General features: G+C 39.5%; 1 protein-coding gene and 1 long non-coding RNA gene across 4 annotated transcripts; one reads left to right on the top strand and one right to left on the bottom strand.

The window, feature by feature from the left end:
- Window positions 1-1,216: 1,216 nt before the first annotated feature.
- Window positions 1,217-11,863, bottom strand: egr2b (early growth response 2b). 2 transcript variants are annotated; one of them, XM_061967124.1, is made up of 2 exons: window positions 11,667-11,863; window positions 1,217-2,378 (listed from the first exon to the last, which is right to left on the bottom strand). In XM_061967124.1, the coding sequence occupies exons 1-2, from the start codon at window positions 11,722-11,724 to the stop codon at window positions 1,264-1,266; spliced, it is 1,173 nt and encodes a 390-aa protein (XP_061823108.1). In that variant the 5' UTR covers window positions 11,725-11,863; the 3' UTR covers window positions 1,217-1,263. The 2 variants fall into 2 exon arrangements, with proteins under 2 accessions (XP_061823108.1, XP_061823107.1); XM_061967123.1 differs by lacking the exon at window positions 11,667-11,863 and adding an exon at window positions 2,478-2,734.
- Window positions 1,422-9,997, top strand: LOC140679142 (uncharacterized). 2 transcript variants are annotated; one of them, XR_012050711.1, is made up of 3 exons: window positions 1,422-1,599; window positions 5,473-5,619; window positions 9,410-9,997. It is a non-coding gene; the product is annotated as an uncharacterized lncRNA (long non-coding RNA). The 2 variants fall into 2 exon arrangements; XR_012050710.1 differs by lacking the exon at window positions 1,422-1,599 and adding an exon at window positions 1,753-2,661.
- Window positions 11,864-16,093: the final 4,230 nt, after the last annotated feature.

Genomic DNA, 16,093 nt, shown 5'->3' with positions numbered 1-16,093 from the left:
TGGGTGGCACTGGGAGCAGGTGGGTAAAGTGTCTTGCCCAAGGACACAACGGCAGTGACTAGGATGGCGGAAGCGGGGATCGAACCTGAAACCCTCAAGTTGCTGGCACGGCCGCTCTACCAACCTAGCTATACCGCCCCAACCCACGAGAGCCGTGGCTTGCAAACCAATGGACTAGAGGAATATGGATATTTAATAAATTTTTCTGTCTATTTTCATTCAAATTTGAAGGCAAAATTGTTTTTTTTGGTGTTAAAATACATTTGTTTAATACATGTCCAACCATGCGGCAGTGAGTTGTTCACGGCATCCTGTCAGGTAGAGGTCTGTTTTTCAGATTGTGTTTATGCGCATTTAAAAAAATTTTTTTTGTGTCTAACTAAAAAAAAATCCACACTCTATATGTCTGATAATCATCAGAATGCAGCCTGAAATGTTGTTGATGCACAAAGCGTGCATATTTAATATTCTGACAACAAAAGTCTTCTTAACTTATTTTATTTGAATTATTTTCTTTTTGAATGATTTATGATTATACTGCACAACAAACAGAGACATTATTAAACGTGTTTTAAACAAATTGTATGAATTTACCAAGTCATTTGGTATGTATAGTTGAAGTTTTGCACTTAAGGGGAAGGGTGTTTTTTCTTTCATGCGCATATCTGCATTACCGTTATAACAAGCAATAATAATGATAACGATAATAATGATAATACAAATCCTAAATGTGTATTAAGAGTCATTTTTAATTAATCTCACACACACACACATCACAACACATGTCAGGAATGAGTATTTACAAGTCCACCACGTCATGTACAACATTATATTTACCACAAGACGAAAAGAGTACAAAAATAGAATGTCTTCAACTTTACATATTAAAAAACAAATATACATTGCATTAGAAGCGTCCTTAATTCAGAACCCACGACAAGGCACTATATAGGGGAAGTGCGTGTTAGAATCAACACGATTAAATAACTTAAAGACATTTTATTTCCAACGCATGTTATTAATCCCCTTTATATTACAACCGCCTTGCTTAATGTCGGCTATTGCGTGTCAAGTAGACAAAGTGCAAACGTGACTGCAGTCTTTCTGTCATCTTGGAGCAGGGCTGTGCGTAATTACGCGCTGAGTCGAATTCACAACAGTTTCATAATCATATGTTTTGATTGTTGATGCCATTTGTGGGTTAGTGTGCTTTGGATTTTTAAAAACAAACCAAAAAAAAAAAAAAAACCCACACAGTCCCACCTAGGAACAAATCGCGTTTGTTGCGGTGCGCTCCAACGTGGAACTGTTGCATGATGAGGACGAGACCGTGGAGGACTTTCTCTCCTTTTGCCTCAGGTGGATTTTCGTGTGCCTCTTGCGCTCGTCGCTGCGTGCGAACTTGCGTCCGCAGAAGTCGCAGACGAACGGCTTCTCCCCGGTGTGCGTGCGTATGTGCGTGGTGAGGTGGTCGCTGCGGCTGAAGTTGCGCATGCATATCCGGCACTGGAAGGGCTTGTGTCCGGTGTGGATGCGGATGTGTCGCGTCAGCTCGTCGGAGCGGGAGAAGCGGCGGTCGCAGCCCTCCGCCGGACACGGGTAGGGACGCTCGTGGATGGGCGTTTTGCTGGGTCTGTTCGGGTACTTTCTGGGGCGCAGAATCGGCCTCAGGGGCAGGTTCTGGGGGCTGTAGGCAGAGGGCAGCCTCGGTTGGCCTCCTGCTTCCAGGGTGTAATTTCGGATCGTGTTCAGCGGGGTCAAAGGTGGCGGGACGCGGAAGGAGTCGAGCGGGCATGCGCCGAACGGCTTCCGGTCTGGCATGTCGCGCTGACACGCCGGCTGGAAGAAGCCGGGGTAGTCGGGGATGATCGGGAAGAGACCCGGCGCGTCTTGGCTGCTGTTGTGCGGCTTCGGGGACGAGTAGGACGGTGGCGGGTAGGGAGTGGACAGGAACGCGGACGGATCCTGGTACGACTCCCCGCACGCAGAAGAGGAGTAGGGCGGGGGAGGAGAGTAAAGCTGGTGGTGGTGCTCCATCTCCGCTTGGTTGTGGTGGTGCGCCGCGGCCATGGTGCAACTCAAATTGCCGCCGGAAAAGTGAGTGGGGGACCCGGCGGAAACGGGGGAAGCGGAGGATGAAGATGGAGGAGGAGGAGGAGGAGGAGGATGCGCAACGTTGAAGATGCCCGACACGATGTTGATGACTCCTTCGGGCTTCCAGTTGGTGGGATACTGGGAGTCGATGGAGAACTTCCCCATGTAGGTGAAAGTCTGGTTGCGGTGAGAAGAAGAAGAAGAAGAAGGTTGGGAGAAGCCGTTGGAGTAAGAGAAGTCCAGAGAACGCCTCTCTGCGCTCATCTCTGCGCTCATTAAGGAATCTGCGAGCAAATAAGATCATTAGCATCTCAATGGGGATGATGGATCCGATTTGAGGAAAACTCATGGGACGAGACTTCACAGTTCAAACCAGTTCTTACCTGCAGTCATCTGGTCGTAATGCGATCCTAAGTCCGAGTTGGGAAAAACGGCAACAGAAGTTGGCAACCCGGCGGCCATGTCCTCCACGGAGTACAAACTCTCAAACCCCGCGAGATTCAGAGGCTGCACCTTCTCCAGAGTTTTAGCCGTCATCTTGGATAAAATGATCACTTTTGTGCTATGGTTGGTGTTTAAGGGTGATGTTGCATGGCTGTAAGCTCCGTGGTTGTGACACCGAAGTTGGAAGCAGTGTTGTTATTGCGGAGAACAGCGGGCCCGACTTCAGCGCCTCTTTAAAGGGGGAACCCTTTTCAATGTCCTCTGACGTCATTTACCATATTAGGAGTGGGCGGTGGGCGGGGCTGTGGGTGCTGATTGGGAAGGAAGCTCCGTGACGAGTAAAATAAAATAAAAAAAGAGCCACTTCCACGTCCACGCGGAAGATTGAACACCGCAAAAACATCGACACGGACTTGAAATAGGAACCGACATTAATGTATTCATCAATGATGTTAATATTTACACGCACTTTTAAAGATAATTCCGATTGAGCGTCTTCAAGCCCATAAAAGGTTGAATCCGGTGCAACACCTCCTTATTTGGTTTCGATTCCGGATCGTCGGAAAGTGACGAGTTCGACCGAGTGGAGCGATAGAGAAAGTGAGTTTTTAACCACAAATTAAAATTAGACGGACGCACGAATGGAATTTTTTTATTTCGGGCGCAGTAATACATGTTTCACGGAAACTTCTGTTTGTGTGATCTGACTGTACTCGACTTGACAGGGAACAATAATTTTAAATAGAGAGGTGGAAGATATTTATAGTTGATCATGTCACGTGGTATGAGTATATATAAAGGTCCTGAATGTAAGGAAGCCACTAAAAAATACCCCCAATGTAAGTCATAATTATGAGATAAAAAGTCATAATTTTGAGAGAAAAAGTCAAAATTATGAGCTATAAGTCATAATTGTGAGATACAAATAGAAATTATGAGATAAAAAGTCATAATTATGAGATACAAAAGTCGAAATTATGAGATAAAAGTCAGTTGTTATGACATAAAAGTCATAATTATGAGAAAGAAAGTCGAAATTATGAGATTAAAAAGTCACAATTATGAGATAAAAGGTCGAAATTATGAGTTAGAAAAGTCATTATGAGATAAAAAAAATTTTTTAATTATGAGCTACAAAGTCACACTTCTATCCATTTTCTACCACGTGTCCCTTTTGGGGTCGCGGGTGGCGCTGGAGCCTATCTCAGCTGCATTCGAGCGGAAGGCGGGGTTCACCCTGGACAAGTCGCCACCTCATCGCAGGGACAACAATGAGATAAAAAGTCAAAATTACGAAATAAAAAGTCACAATTATGAGATTAAAACAATTAAATTATGATATAAGAAAGTCCTAATTTTGAAATAATAAGTCAAAATTGTAGGATTAGAAAGTCGAAATTATGAGACAAAAAGTCATAATTATCAGGTAAGAAGTCATAAGTATGAGATAAAAAGTCAAAATTAACACATTAAAAAAATCATTATATGCATAATTAGTCTGGCATAATTTCGACTTTTTTATCTCATCATTTCGATTTTCTGATCTCATGAATTTAATTTTCTTTCTTCAAAATTAAGATTTACTATTGTTTTTGTGTTTGTTTGTTTCTTAGTGGTGGAAAAAGGCTTCCATAGGAATGAAAGGTCACACTCAACTCAACTGAAATGGTTAAAACTCTATTAAATTATACATTTGCAATACCATTCATGTATAATGTGATGTTTACATGACACACATAGGATGTAGCCTACTTAGTTTTTTAAGCAAATAATGTGTAAATTTAAGGAACTTTATTGTTGTACCAGCACACACGAGATGGCAACAAAATGTAGTTAATGTATTTTTTTGTGATTAACTTGAGTTTTATTTTTTAATTTTTTTTCCAACAATGGTGAGCTGCTCCCTGTGCAGCCACGCACAGACACATGCACACAACCTGGTAAATCCCCTTTGTAGGTGGAGAAATTACCATGCAGAAAACATCAAGCACTTTTAGTGGTATTGACTTTTCCATATTGTCTTTTATGTGTGTTGGTGCATGTTGTTAACTTAGCCTAAATGAGCAATTGTTTGCATGTACGACCCACACTTCTTAAAGTAGTTTTTTCCTAAACAAAAAATGTATTAGCGCTTAAAGAAACATCCAACACAAATAAATAGAAAAGTTGAAGTAGGCACTCACCACTGGTTAGGCCATTTGCTTTATAGCAGTGATTCTCAAACTGTGGTATTCAAACACAGTGTTACTGTTCAAACTGTGTGTAATGTTACAGTGGCCAAACATATTAAATATTTTTGTTAAATATAACTTTGTTTAATGAATACTTAGGCCTACTACGCTACTGTATTTCAATGCGGTTCACTATGTTGGTACTTCGAGAGCCAAGTTTTTTCTGAAGTGGTACTTGGTAAAAAAAAGTTTGAGAACCACTACTTTAGGGCAACACAATTGAGTAGTTCTGACTTGAAAATGAAATTTAAAATGACTCTTGTATTATGTGGAGTAGCAACCCTGTCAATGCCAGTGATTCTCCCACGTATTAAATTGTTGGACCAGCCTGGACAACTCTTGTATGTAGTTTGTTGTTCTGAAAACTCGCCACATCATAAAAAGATGCATGTTAAAAAGAAAACTCATTTTTGTTATGTTAGGAAGTGCTCTGAGTTTACTTACTTCAAAGTTAATTACACTTTCCACCCGGAGGGGGAGCCATAGAGCCTCTAACGTTGAAACACTGCAGCTGACTTGACCACTAGGCAGTTGCCTTAATAGAGACATCTGACATTTGAAACTGGGGCGACCCCTTAGAGCTGGCAGGAAGTCATGATGGACTCAAAAAGAGAATATATATTTTGCTTAAAAGGGTGTCATCCATTTTAGGAATGTAATGTTTTGACCTAAATAAAATGTATATTTCTACTGATGAATGCAGGTCAACATCCATCCATCCATTTTCTACCGCTCATTCCCTTCGGAGTCGCGGGGGGTGCTGGAGCCTATCTCAGCTACAATCGGGCGGAAGGCGGGGTACACCCTGGACAAGTCGCCACCTCATCGCAGGGCTGCAGATCAACATCAGGTTGGTAAATCAAACAAAAACATAGACAGGCATAACTGTGAAGAGATACTTGCATGGCCTTGCCACACATTGTTATCAGCTGACAGCTACACAAAGGGCTTCAAAAAATCAGTGCATCAAATGGACATGTTAACTCATGTTATGTTCTATTATAAAATGTATGCTGTATAATTATTAGGTAGCACAGATTGTCAGGTTAAATAGATGGCAACTACTTGGGCTGTAAAAAAAACCTTTATAGATTTTACGGTAAAAAAACAAAAAACAGGCAGCTAAGTCACCAGAATTTCAGCGTCAAAGTTATAATGGTTTTACACCAAATTACTGTAAATTGAAACACTCTACCACTGTTGTTTGTACATTGAAATTCTGGTGACTGAGGTGCCATGCGTTGTACTCTAAAATGTATGGCAATTTTTTACAGCGCATTACTGTAAATTGAAAAACTGTACTGCTGTTATTTTTCCCACAAAATTCTAGCTAATGAGCTGCTACTTTTTTATTGTAAAATCTACGCTCCCTGTTAGTACAGTGCACTGCTGTAAATTGAAAAGCGGTACAACTGTTATTTTTACAGTAACATTTTGGCGACCGAGGTGCCATTTTTTTTCTTACACAAAATCTATGGTGTTTTTTTCCTTGTTTTTTACAGTGACTGTAACTTGGAAAATAGTACCATTGTTATTTTTACCGCAAAATTCTGCCGACTGACCTGCTACTTTTTTTTAACCGTTAAATCTACATTCCCTGAAATGAAACGACGGGCAAAAAATTGTCCCTGCTTTTGACAATGTGGATCAGACAAAATATCCACAAGGCCTATAAAGAAAATGACCAAAACTAGGAGGACGAGGAGAAAACAACACCAAAGACTAACAAAATGGAATAATATGCAATGTTCAAGAGGGACAAAAGTAGGTACAGCCGTCCCTGCATGGCCACATTGCGATTTGATGTTTGCAGCTTTATTATATAATTTTTTTTTTATTATCGTATTTTAGGTATTTTATTTTATTTTTTTAACTATCAATACTGCAGTAGTATTGGCCAATAGATGAGACCAAACCAATCAGACCACACTGTTCAGTATCGTGGCCATTGATTGGCTTAGCCTCAGGCAGCATTACTATGTTAGATTAAAGTGTATAAAGGTGACAATGTCTACATTATGTCATGTCCAAAGTGCTCTCGTTGTGTTAAGAAACTTAGTTTACTAGGGTACATCTTTTTTTTATGCAAATACTTGAATATATTCAATTTATAATAATAATTTCTAATTCGTAGCAATTCTTTCAGTCACGTCCAGAGCCAATTAACCGCAATAAACAAGGGTTTACTGTATTTAATGATGCCGGAAAGATGAGGGCAAATTGCAACTCTCGTGGTTAACGTGGAAAAGACAACTGAAACAGCCCAAAAAACAGAACAGAAAACACAGTGATTAGAGTGTCCGCCCTGAGGTCGGGAGGTTGTGAGTTCAAACCCCGGCCGAGTCATACCAAAGACTATAAAAATGGGACCCGTTACCTCCCTACTTGGCACTCAGCATCAAGGGTTGGAATTAGGGGTTAAATCACCAAAAATGATACCCGGGCGTGGCAACCGCTGCTGCCCACTGCTCCCCTCACCTCCCAGGGGGTGATCAAGGGTGATGGGTCAAATGCAGAGAATAATTTCGCCACACCTAGTGTGTGTGTGACAATCATTGGTACTTTAGAAAAAAAAAAAAAAAAAAAAAAAAATTCTTGACTTTCATATTTTACAAATGCGTTTTTAATTTTGGACAAATTTGCTTGGGTGTTGTGTTATTTGGCTTTCCAAAATGTAAATTTTTTTTCAGACTCAGTAAAAATTTGTTGACGCTTCTCAGACAGTTTTTACCATTACACTAATAGTTATACAGTTTCACCAGATTAATATGAAATGAAATGAATAAAATCAGACAATGGCAACCTGGTCTTGAGGGTTGCTTGAAGTTCCATCCATTCATTTTCTACGACTTGTCCCTTTCGAGGTCGCGGGATCCTTAGAAAACAAAAGCTGAAAGGTGATGAACACTCTGGCCGAGCAGTCGACCAGTTTCTTCTCGGTAGGAAGAACTAAAGAGATTTTAAGTTTTCTACTCCTCAATGCACTCCATTGCATCATTGTTTGTGGCAGTCATTAGTGTACGATATGGAACAACAGCCTATAGTATGGCAACAAAAGTTACCGTAACTTTAAAAAAGTGAGTTGGGTTTAAAATGAAAGGTCTTTGCGGGTAGTTTGCAGGCATGATATAATACATACTGTAAATATGTACTATGTATATAGTAAAGTGAGTGTATTATCAGGTTCACATACCAATAAGGGACAGAATACTTCACATTTTAATGAAGAATGGTTGAGTTTTGTTCAACACATGTAAACAAGTGTGTCTGATCTGTCAGTCAGTAAACTATGTAACATTGAGCATCATTTGGGGCGGTATAGCTCGGTTGGTAGAATGGCCGTGCCAGCAACTTCAGGGTTGCAGGTTCGATCCCCGCTTCCGCCATCCCAGTCACTGCCGTTGTGTCCTTGGGCAAGACACTTTACCCACCTGCTCCCAGTGCCACCCACACTGGTTTAAATGTAACTTAGATATTGGGTTTCACAACGTAAAGCGCCTTGATTCACTTGAGGAAAAAACGCTATATAAATATAATTCACTTCATTTCACAGAATTCATGTTTTTACTTTATATGTGAGATAGACCAGAAATAAATGTAATTTTATTTAGAGCTGTCAAACAATTACAATATTTGATCACGATTAATCACAGTTTGTTCATAGATAACACAATATTAATCGCATTAGTTTGCTTTGACAAAATGTTTTTCAACATCATGCTTTTTTAAACAACTCAACACAAAAAGGACATAAACACGCTCTTAATAATATTTAAAAAAAAGAAAAAAAACCTGTCTTCCCAGATTTTGTATTTTGTAGGAATACAGAATCTGTCTTCCTGCTGTAGGAGCACTTGCATTCAGAGGAGAGGAGTTACACTATGAGGAGTTACACTATGTTTAGATACCAGTTTTGCAAAATGTGATTGTTCTGATCATGCTTTGATTGTCAAAGATGTTTGGTAATGTAATTTGTAATATTTCTACCTGAATAAATGCTTCTGATATTCTGTACATCACATGTTTTACAAGCTAATGGTATTCATATCTCTGCATGCCAATGTTTTAACCTTCTCTATTGATTAATAAAATGTAATAATCAGACTGATAAATAGTCTGTAATTGCATAGTATCAATCAGAACATGTTGTAAAAGATTTTACACTTTATTTCAATATACCAGAAAACATTATTTCGGTAGAAATGTCACAGACTTCATTATAAAATATATTTGACAAATAAATTACGTATTGTAAGACAATTCATTTTATTATGATAGTTAAACCGGATTTGACACGTAGCGGTATTATCGTGAAGCCCGATGTGTGCGCTGTAAAAAAAAAAATCTGCACAATTTACTGTAAAATACTGGCAGCTGTGGTTGCCAGGAATTCACAGTAAAAAAAATACAAGCAGGATATATAGAACATTACGGTATGTTCATGTTAAATCTGTTAATTTTACAGTTTATGACTGTTTTTGCTTACGGTAAATAAGTATGAAAAGAACTGATATATTGTTAACCTGTTTACCAAAAAAACTAAATAACTTATGGTAAAATACTGGCAGTTATGTTTGCCAGGAATTTACCGTAACACAAGGTAGGGCCAATTTTAGTGTTGCCAATCAACCTATCCCCAGGTGCCCGCTTTGGAGGTGTAAGGAAGCCGGAGTACCCAGAGAGAACCCACAGTCACGGGGAGAACATGCAAAATCCACACAGAAAGACCCCTATACCAGGTATCGAATCCAGGACCTGCTCACTGTGAGGCACAGGTGTTAACCACTGCATCACCATGCTGCCCTGTCACCAATACTAGTATCTGCAAAATGTCTGTTTCCAAGACATGTGAGCGGTACATGAGGACATTAACTTGAAAGTATTTGTACAACCTTTCACTGGACAACTCACAACATGGCCTTCCGCAACATGGTCCTTCAAGTGAGCTATAAAAAATGAGCCTTAAATGCTTCTTATCTGTCAAATAACTGCTGGCAACCAGTTCCAGCACACTTAAACACACAGCGTGGTTCATGTCCATGCAGTTTACAATGAAGCACATCGACAAAACCCCTCAATGTCTGAAACAACTTGCCACAAAAATACAAGAAAACATGTTGTTAGCCAAAAGTTAACTAGGCTAATACTTTAAGACAAACCCCTAAAACAATTAAGGTATGCTGTAAATTAATTTAGACAGAATAATACTGTAAATGAGCATTTTCATGTTTGTGACATTACAATATTTTAATTCTTTTCACAGTAAAGTCATGTGTATCCTACATTTTATAACCATAGTCATTTAGGTTATCTACTGTTTCTTGGTTTGCAGGAATCCACTGCATTTACTGTGATAAACTATTTTTGAATTTACGGTTTTACTGTTGATATTTAACAATTGCTTGCTGTAGTTTTTACGGTAATTTTTTACAGTGTGTGTTTGGTTATAAAAGTGTCCTGACATGTTTTGATGACGTGAAAGTCCTCTATAAAAATTGACTCTAGACTTCCTGCTTACCCTCTTTCTTTTCTGCCAAACTTTTATTCCATCTTATTTAGTGTAACCATTTACATTTTATGTTTTCAATGCAGTCAAATGTAATCCGAACACGGAAGTAAAGTTCCACCTCTCTGCAAGCGGTTTCGTTCCAATGGATGGATGGATGGTGTCTTCAGTTCTAAATCCGCCACTGTGGCTATTTGTGACCTTTTTTGTACTGCGCAAACACTTTGATCTGAAGCTAAGCCTTGCAGCAAACAGCAGGTAGTTGAAAGTTCCACTTTTAAACTGTGGCACTGGTGACCTCAGAACACACACTGAAATTGAAGAGGGTTGTACCCCAAATACTGAAAAGTCACCGCTCCCAAATCCATAATGCTTTCTTTTGAGCGGCTCTCCTGCCGCCATGACTGTCAGCTTTGTGGCGTCACAGAGCGACAGCTTTCATCGCTTTCTGTCTGACACATAAAAGCAGGAGAACCGCTCTGATATCAGTCCAAGATGGAGAAGATAAAAGAAGAGAGTGACCAGAGCCTTGGATAAATGAGAACGCCGTCGAGTGGGAATCTTCTGCTGTATAAGCACATGCATTGTCTCACACTGACTGAATAACAGTAGCTGCTTCATAAAGGACTACTGTACGTTTTGTGGCTAAGGTCTAAGGACAGGGGCCTCATGCACTTGATGTTGACGTTGTAAAAACCTCAGCCGGAAATCTTCTAACAAAAGGGTGTTGGTGTTTAAACTTTTAGTTTGTAAGGGTCCCTCTTTTTTGAGTTGTAAGACAATTTGCTACATCTCCCTTTAAAATATTCTGCTTTGTATGAAGAGGAATAGAAATATTGTTGAAGGACAATGTTTTGTGCAATTCTACAACTAATTGGGATTGTTTTTTCCAACAACACAAAATGTCTAAATAATTTCATTCATTGTAAAACAACTGTACTAGAACCATAGCTGTCTACCAGGTGCACACTTATCAGTATAATTGCTTATTAGATTCATTTTCCTTGTCATTGTTATGATCCGCTGCCCGGATCATAGTTTGTTTATGTTTTCAAGTTACGTGTGTTTTCAGCACCTCTTGAGTTTGTTTGTTTCTGTTGCCATGACTGCATATTGCACACACCTGCCTCTGGCTAGTGTTCGGGATGCTCACCTGTTGTCCGGGCACTAATCCGAGGGCTATTTAGTCTTTGCCCTGGCCTCACTCAGTCTGGCTTCCTAATTTGCTTGATGCAACACTTGACGACAATTTCTATTCCTGCTAGTGTACACGCTAGGCTATTTTTCTTGCTAGCTCCCACGCTAGCCCCTTTGTTTTTTGTCTTAAGTGCTATGAGCACGTTGTTGTTTGTTCCCTTATGATTTAATTCTTAATAAATAATTTTTCCTACCTGCACGCTGAGTCCGAAGCCGTCTGCATTCCTGGGAGAACAACACTCGCATCATCATGCGTCCCGGTCGTCACAGTCATGTCATGGGCTGCTTGCTCGATTTGCGAGGCAGAGTTAATGGAATGAAATCATAACCTTTGAAATACAGTTGTCAGGAATCAGACAACAGGAAACAATCATCGGGCCCTGACTGGAGGGCGAGGCAGGCATAAATAGCAGCCTGATTGGCAACTGCAACCAGGTGTGCCAGGCGACCAATCAGGGACAGGTGAAAGAAACGAGCGCTCAGGGAGACATGCAGGAAGTGGAACTAAAATAAGAGCGCTGACAGGCAAAAACACAAACACACAGGAAAACACAAACATAACCAAACTGTCAGTAACAATTCTGACAACAGTTTTACATCAACTTATGAGCTTAATTGCTTCTGCGACGGAGCTCTTACCTCAAAACACTTGCACCTCAAATCAATGTTTCCTATTGAAATTGATTGAAATCAACTTAGTTGGTGCTTAACCTCCCCCAAACAGCACAATTTCAACATGTACCGGTAACTTGGATTTTGAAGAGAAAAACTATTCTAGATAATAAATATTGCGTAAAAACAGTACAATAAAATGTAATACTAAACTAACAACTACAAAAGTTTCATGAAGTAACGCAATAATAGTATATAGTGTTTACCTTGGAGAGTGGAATTCTACCATATCTCCTTCCAGCTGCTTTTCTGTCAAACACACCATCAGCAGCTTCAACCATGATTTAATGGATACATTTTCCCCTTATAAATATTATTTTACCATTCATGGCCGGTGTTAGACGCATTCTGCTTCAGTATGGTGCAGACCAGCAGTGATGCGCTCATACCCTTTGTTACAATGGTCGGAAAACAAAATTATGTTGATCTCTAGCTATAAGCTAATGCTAGTAAGTAAGACCAGATGTTTTTGGGCAGATATTACGGGGTTAACTGGGAGATTTTCTACGCCAATTAATGAATGCTTGTAACTCAAATTATTGTTTGCAACTTAAACCATAACAATAAGCCGAGAGGCAACTCTTATCGCAAGACAATTTTTAAGTTTGGCCACTCTTAAGTTGAGGTACCATTGTGAAATTTTTTTGCGGCCCACTTTTCAGGGTTTTACAAACATTTTGTCAAATGTTTCCAAACTACTCCGCATGTGACTGTGTGTCATTCCGTGGACTCGATTCCCCAAACAACAGTTCCCCTATTTTAATTTATTTTGCATTGTTTCCTGTGTGTAAATCTGTCATTTTCCATAAATTGTGTTTTTTGAGTTAATATTTTTTTGGGTGTCTTAAAATGGATGCCATAACTTAAAAGTGTTGTGAAATCAAAGTTCTCTCGGCTAATTGTTATGGAGCAAGTTGCAAGCAAGAATTTGAGTTACAAGCCTCCCTGCCATTAGTTAGTGTAGCAAATGTCACGTGATATTCTGTACGTTGCATGTTGTACAAGTTAAATGTATTCATGTTGCTGCATGACAATGTTTTAACCTTCTCTATTAATTAATACAATGTAATATTTAGCCTGCTAGTCATTCTGTAATCGAAGACTCAACCAGAACATGTAATAAAAGAATTCACACAATATTTCAGCCTGCCAGAAACTACTCCTCCCCGCCCCCCACCTGCCTCCATCTTTCTAAACTGATGTACTAGCATTTATTTATGTGCAAATATCACAGAATGACATTACAAAACATCTCTCACAAAGCATGATCGTAACCTAAGACATTTTTATTTTGTTAATGTCAGGGTTTCTCCTAAATTGCCAAAATACCTGAAGCGGTGGGGGCGTGGTTAGGGGTGTGGTCGATATGACATCATCGCATGATTTGCTATGATGCATATGGGGATATACATTTAAAACAAATTTGTTATTATTAAGAACAATATTAACAAATATGTTTTTTCTTACGTAATTTTGTTTTGTTCTATGTTTAAATTGTTGCTGTTTATTGTACAACAAACTGTTGAGAATTGTTTTCATTTTATTTTAATTTTTTTAATAAAAAGGACTGGCAACAATTATAGCATCTATTTTTGATGTTATTGGAGACTGCTCTCGTGTTTAGAAAAGCCTTAAAAAGCCTTTACCAACACTCCAGTGACGTGCAGTCAGGGGAGGTAGGGGGGGCAGCCCCCACGTGCCATCATGGAAAGAAAAAAAATTTAAAAAGAAAAAAATTTCATTAAATTGTTATATGTATCCAGTGATTATACTACAAAGTTATTTTCCATTTAACTTCACCAGTTTTAGATCATTTGTATTCAAAATCGCTGAATTTTCACATTTGCCGTTCAAATACTGAGAAGAGACTTGCGGTGAGTCACCAGCCAGTTGAGCCTCGCCATGGATTGTGCAATGACTCGGCTAACTGCTGGCCTGCTGTGCAGTGAGACCGTATTGCTAAATGAATTATATTATACATTTCCATAGTTTAGTTAGCTGAGGTACATAATGTACAGTGTATTTTGTCAACAACTGTATGTGTGTAACGTATTTCTTGTGCTGAGCAATCATAAAACGGCTGCGAAGACGCACTGGCTGAGGCTCGCAGTAATCCCGCCTCCTGGTGGTAGAGGACGCTAGTGATCCCAGAGATCATTCTTGCGACTACTTGGCTGCAGAAGAAGTGACAACAAGCAGCAACAGTTAGCAGCGATCGTTTATTTTTTCCTCTCGCCTGGACTTTTAACATGGAGGATTACATATCTAAAAGAAAACAGTTTTCTAAACTGGACTTTCAATCGAAGCAGGAGGTAATACTTAAACAAATATCTCCATTGAGACAGAGAGACTTTTAAAACTGAAGAAAGATAAGGAAGACTTCTATAAACAAGTTATCAATGCTTTTGTTCAGAAGGAGCGGCACATGGACTTCATTTATAAGTAAAGGTAAGACCATAATAACGTTTTTTTTATTAAATGTGCTTTTTTGTGTGCTACAGTTTGTATGTGTAAAGTTAAAGTTAAGTTAAAGTACCAATGATTGTCACACACACGAGGTGTGGTGAAATGTGTCCTCTGCATTTGACCCATCCCCTTGATCACCCCCTGGGAGCCATCAACCTCACCGCACGTCACTGCAATACTCACTTTGTTAACCCACAAAGAAGGAGAACAAAACGTTGATTAGGTGGCAGATATATATTTGCAAGGCCATTTTAAAGAAGGATATTTAAAGAGAAACTACATCTTGTGAGACGATGTCGGCCAACCCCGGAAACTAGCTGAGCTGTCCCGGCGATAAAATTGGGAAATAAAGTTAAAGTTAAAGTACCAATGATTGTCACACACACACTAGGTGTGGCGAAATTATTCTCTGCATTTGACCCATCACCCTTGATTACCCCCTGGGAGGTGAGGGGAGCAGTGGGCAGCAGCGGTGGCTGCGCCCGGGAATCATTTTGGTGATTTAACCCCCAATTCCAACCCTTGATGCTGAGTGCCAAGCAGGGAGGTAATGGGTCCCATTTTTATAGTCTTTGGTATGACTCGGCCGGGATTTGAACTCCCAACCTACCGATCTCAGGACGGACACTCTAACCACTAGGCCACTGAGTAGGTTGAGGGGTACCACTAGCTTATACAGCGTCGAATGGGTGCTACAAATTGTGAGTTCAAATATTTAATTTCTTTATTTTTTCACGTTTAATATGTTTTTTGCAATTTAAATTTTGACAGTACCACATAAGATATGTTTGAACTGCTGATGCGGGTTTATTGATTTTCAAATGCGCCAGAAAATAACCCATTTTGTGGGGATTCGATGCGCAGTGGTGCGTAAATGTTTTCCTGTATAGTATTTCTCCAGCATGTGGTGACATAAATGATGGTATTTTCAGAGGTAGTCATTGAAGTCGGACATCACTGAAGGCCTAGGTGGGAAACGCATGGCCTGCCATTGGTAGCAAGTGAACTGCAGCCAAGTTTCCTCCGCTACGACACGGCCCGACGGTCAAAATGCATTAATAGCACACAAAAAATTAGTGCCGTTATTGAAATTTATAATTAACGCATTTTTATCGCGTTAACTTTTGATAGCACAATATCTTTTTTTTGTTTAATCTGTCCCGTCCAGCCAGGACACATTAAACAAATCATATTGTTGATGTAGATGATCATATCTGCTGTACAGATTTACTTCAGAAAAGAGAAGTGTGAGATACTTCTCTTGTTGCTTTATTTATATTTGACTTGATTAAATGTTTGGGAAGAATTTTATTAAACAAAGCCAGTTTATTACAGCTGTTTATCTATATTATGGAGGAGTGTAGGTAATTTTAGAAATGACACCCAATATTATCATAAAAAGTATTGATTTTGAATCGAGAATCGATTTTGTATCGAATCGCTACCCCCAAGAATCGAATCGAATCGTGTGGTGTCCAAAGAT

The sequence above is a fragment of the Nerophis lumbriciformis genome, linkage group LG11 (genome assembly GCF_033978685.3).
Source record: "Nerophis lumbriciformis linkage group LG11, RoL_Nlum_v2.1, whole genome shotgun sequence".
Classification (NCBI taxonomy): Eukaryota; Metazoa; Chordata; class Actinopteri; order Syngnathiformes; family Syngnathidae; genus Nerophis; species Nerophis lumbriciformis.
This window is presented reverse-complemented; position numbering and strand designations above follow the sequence as displayed.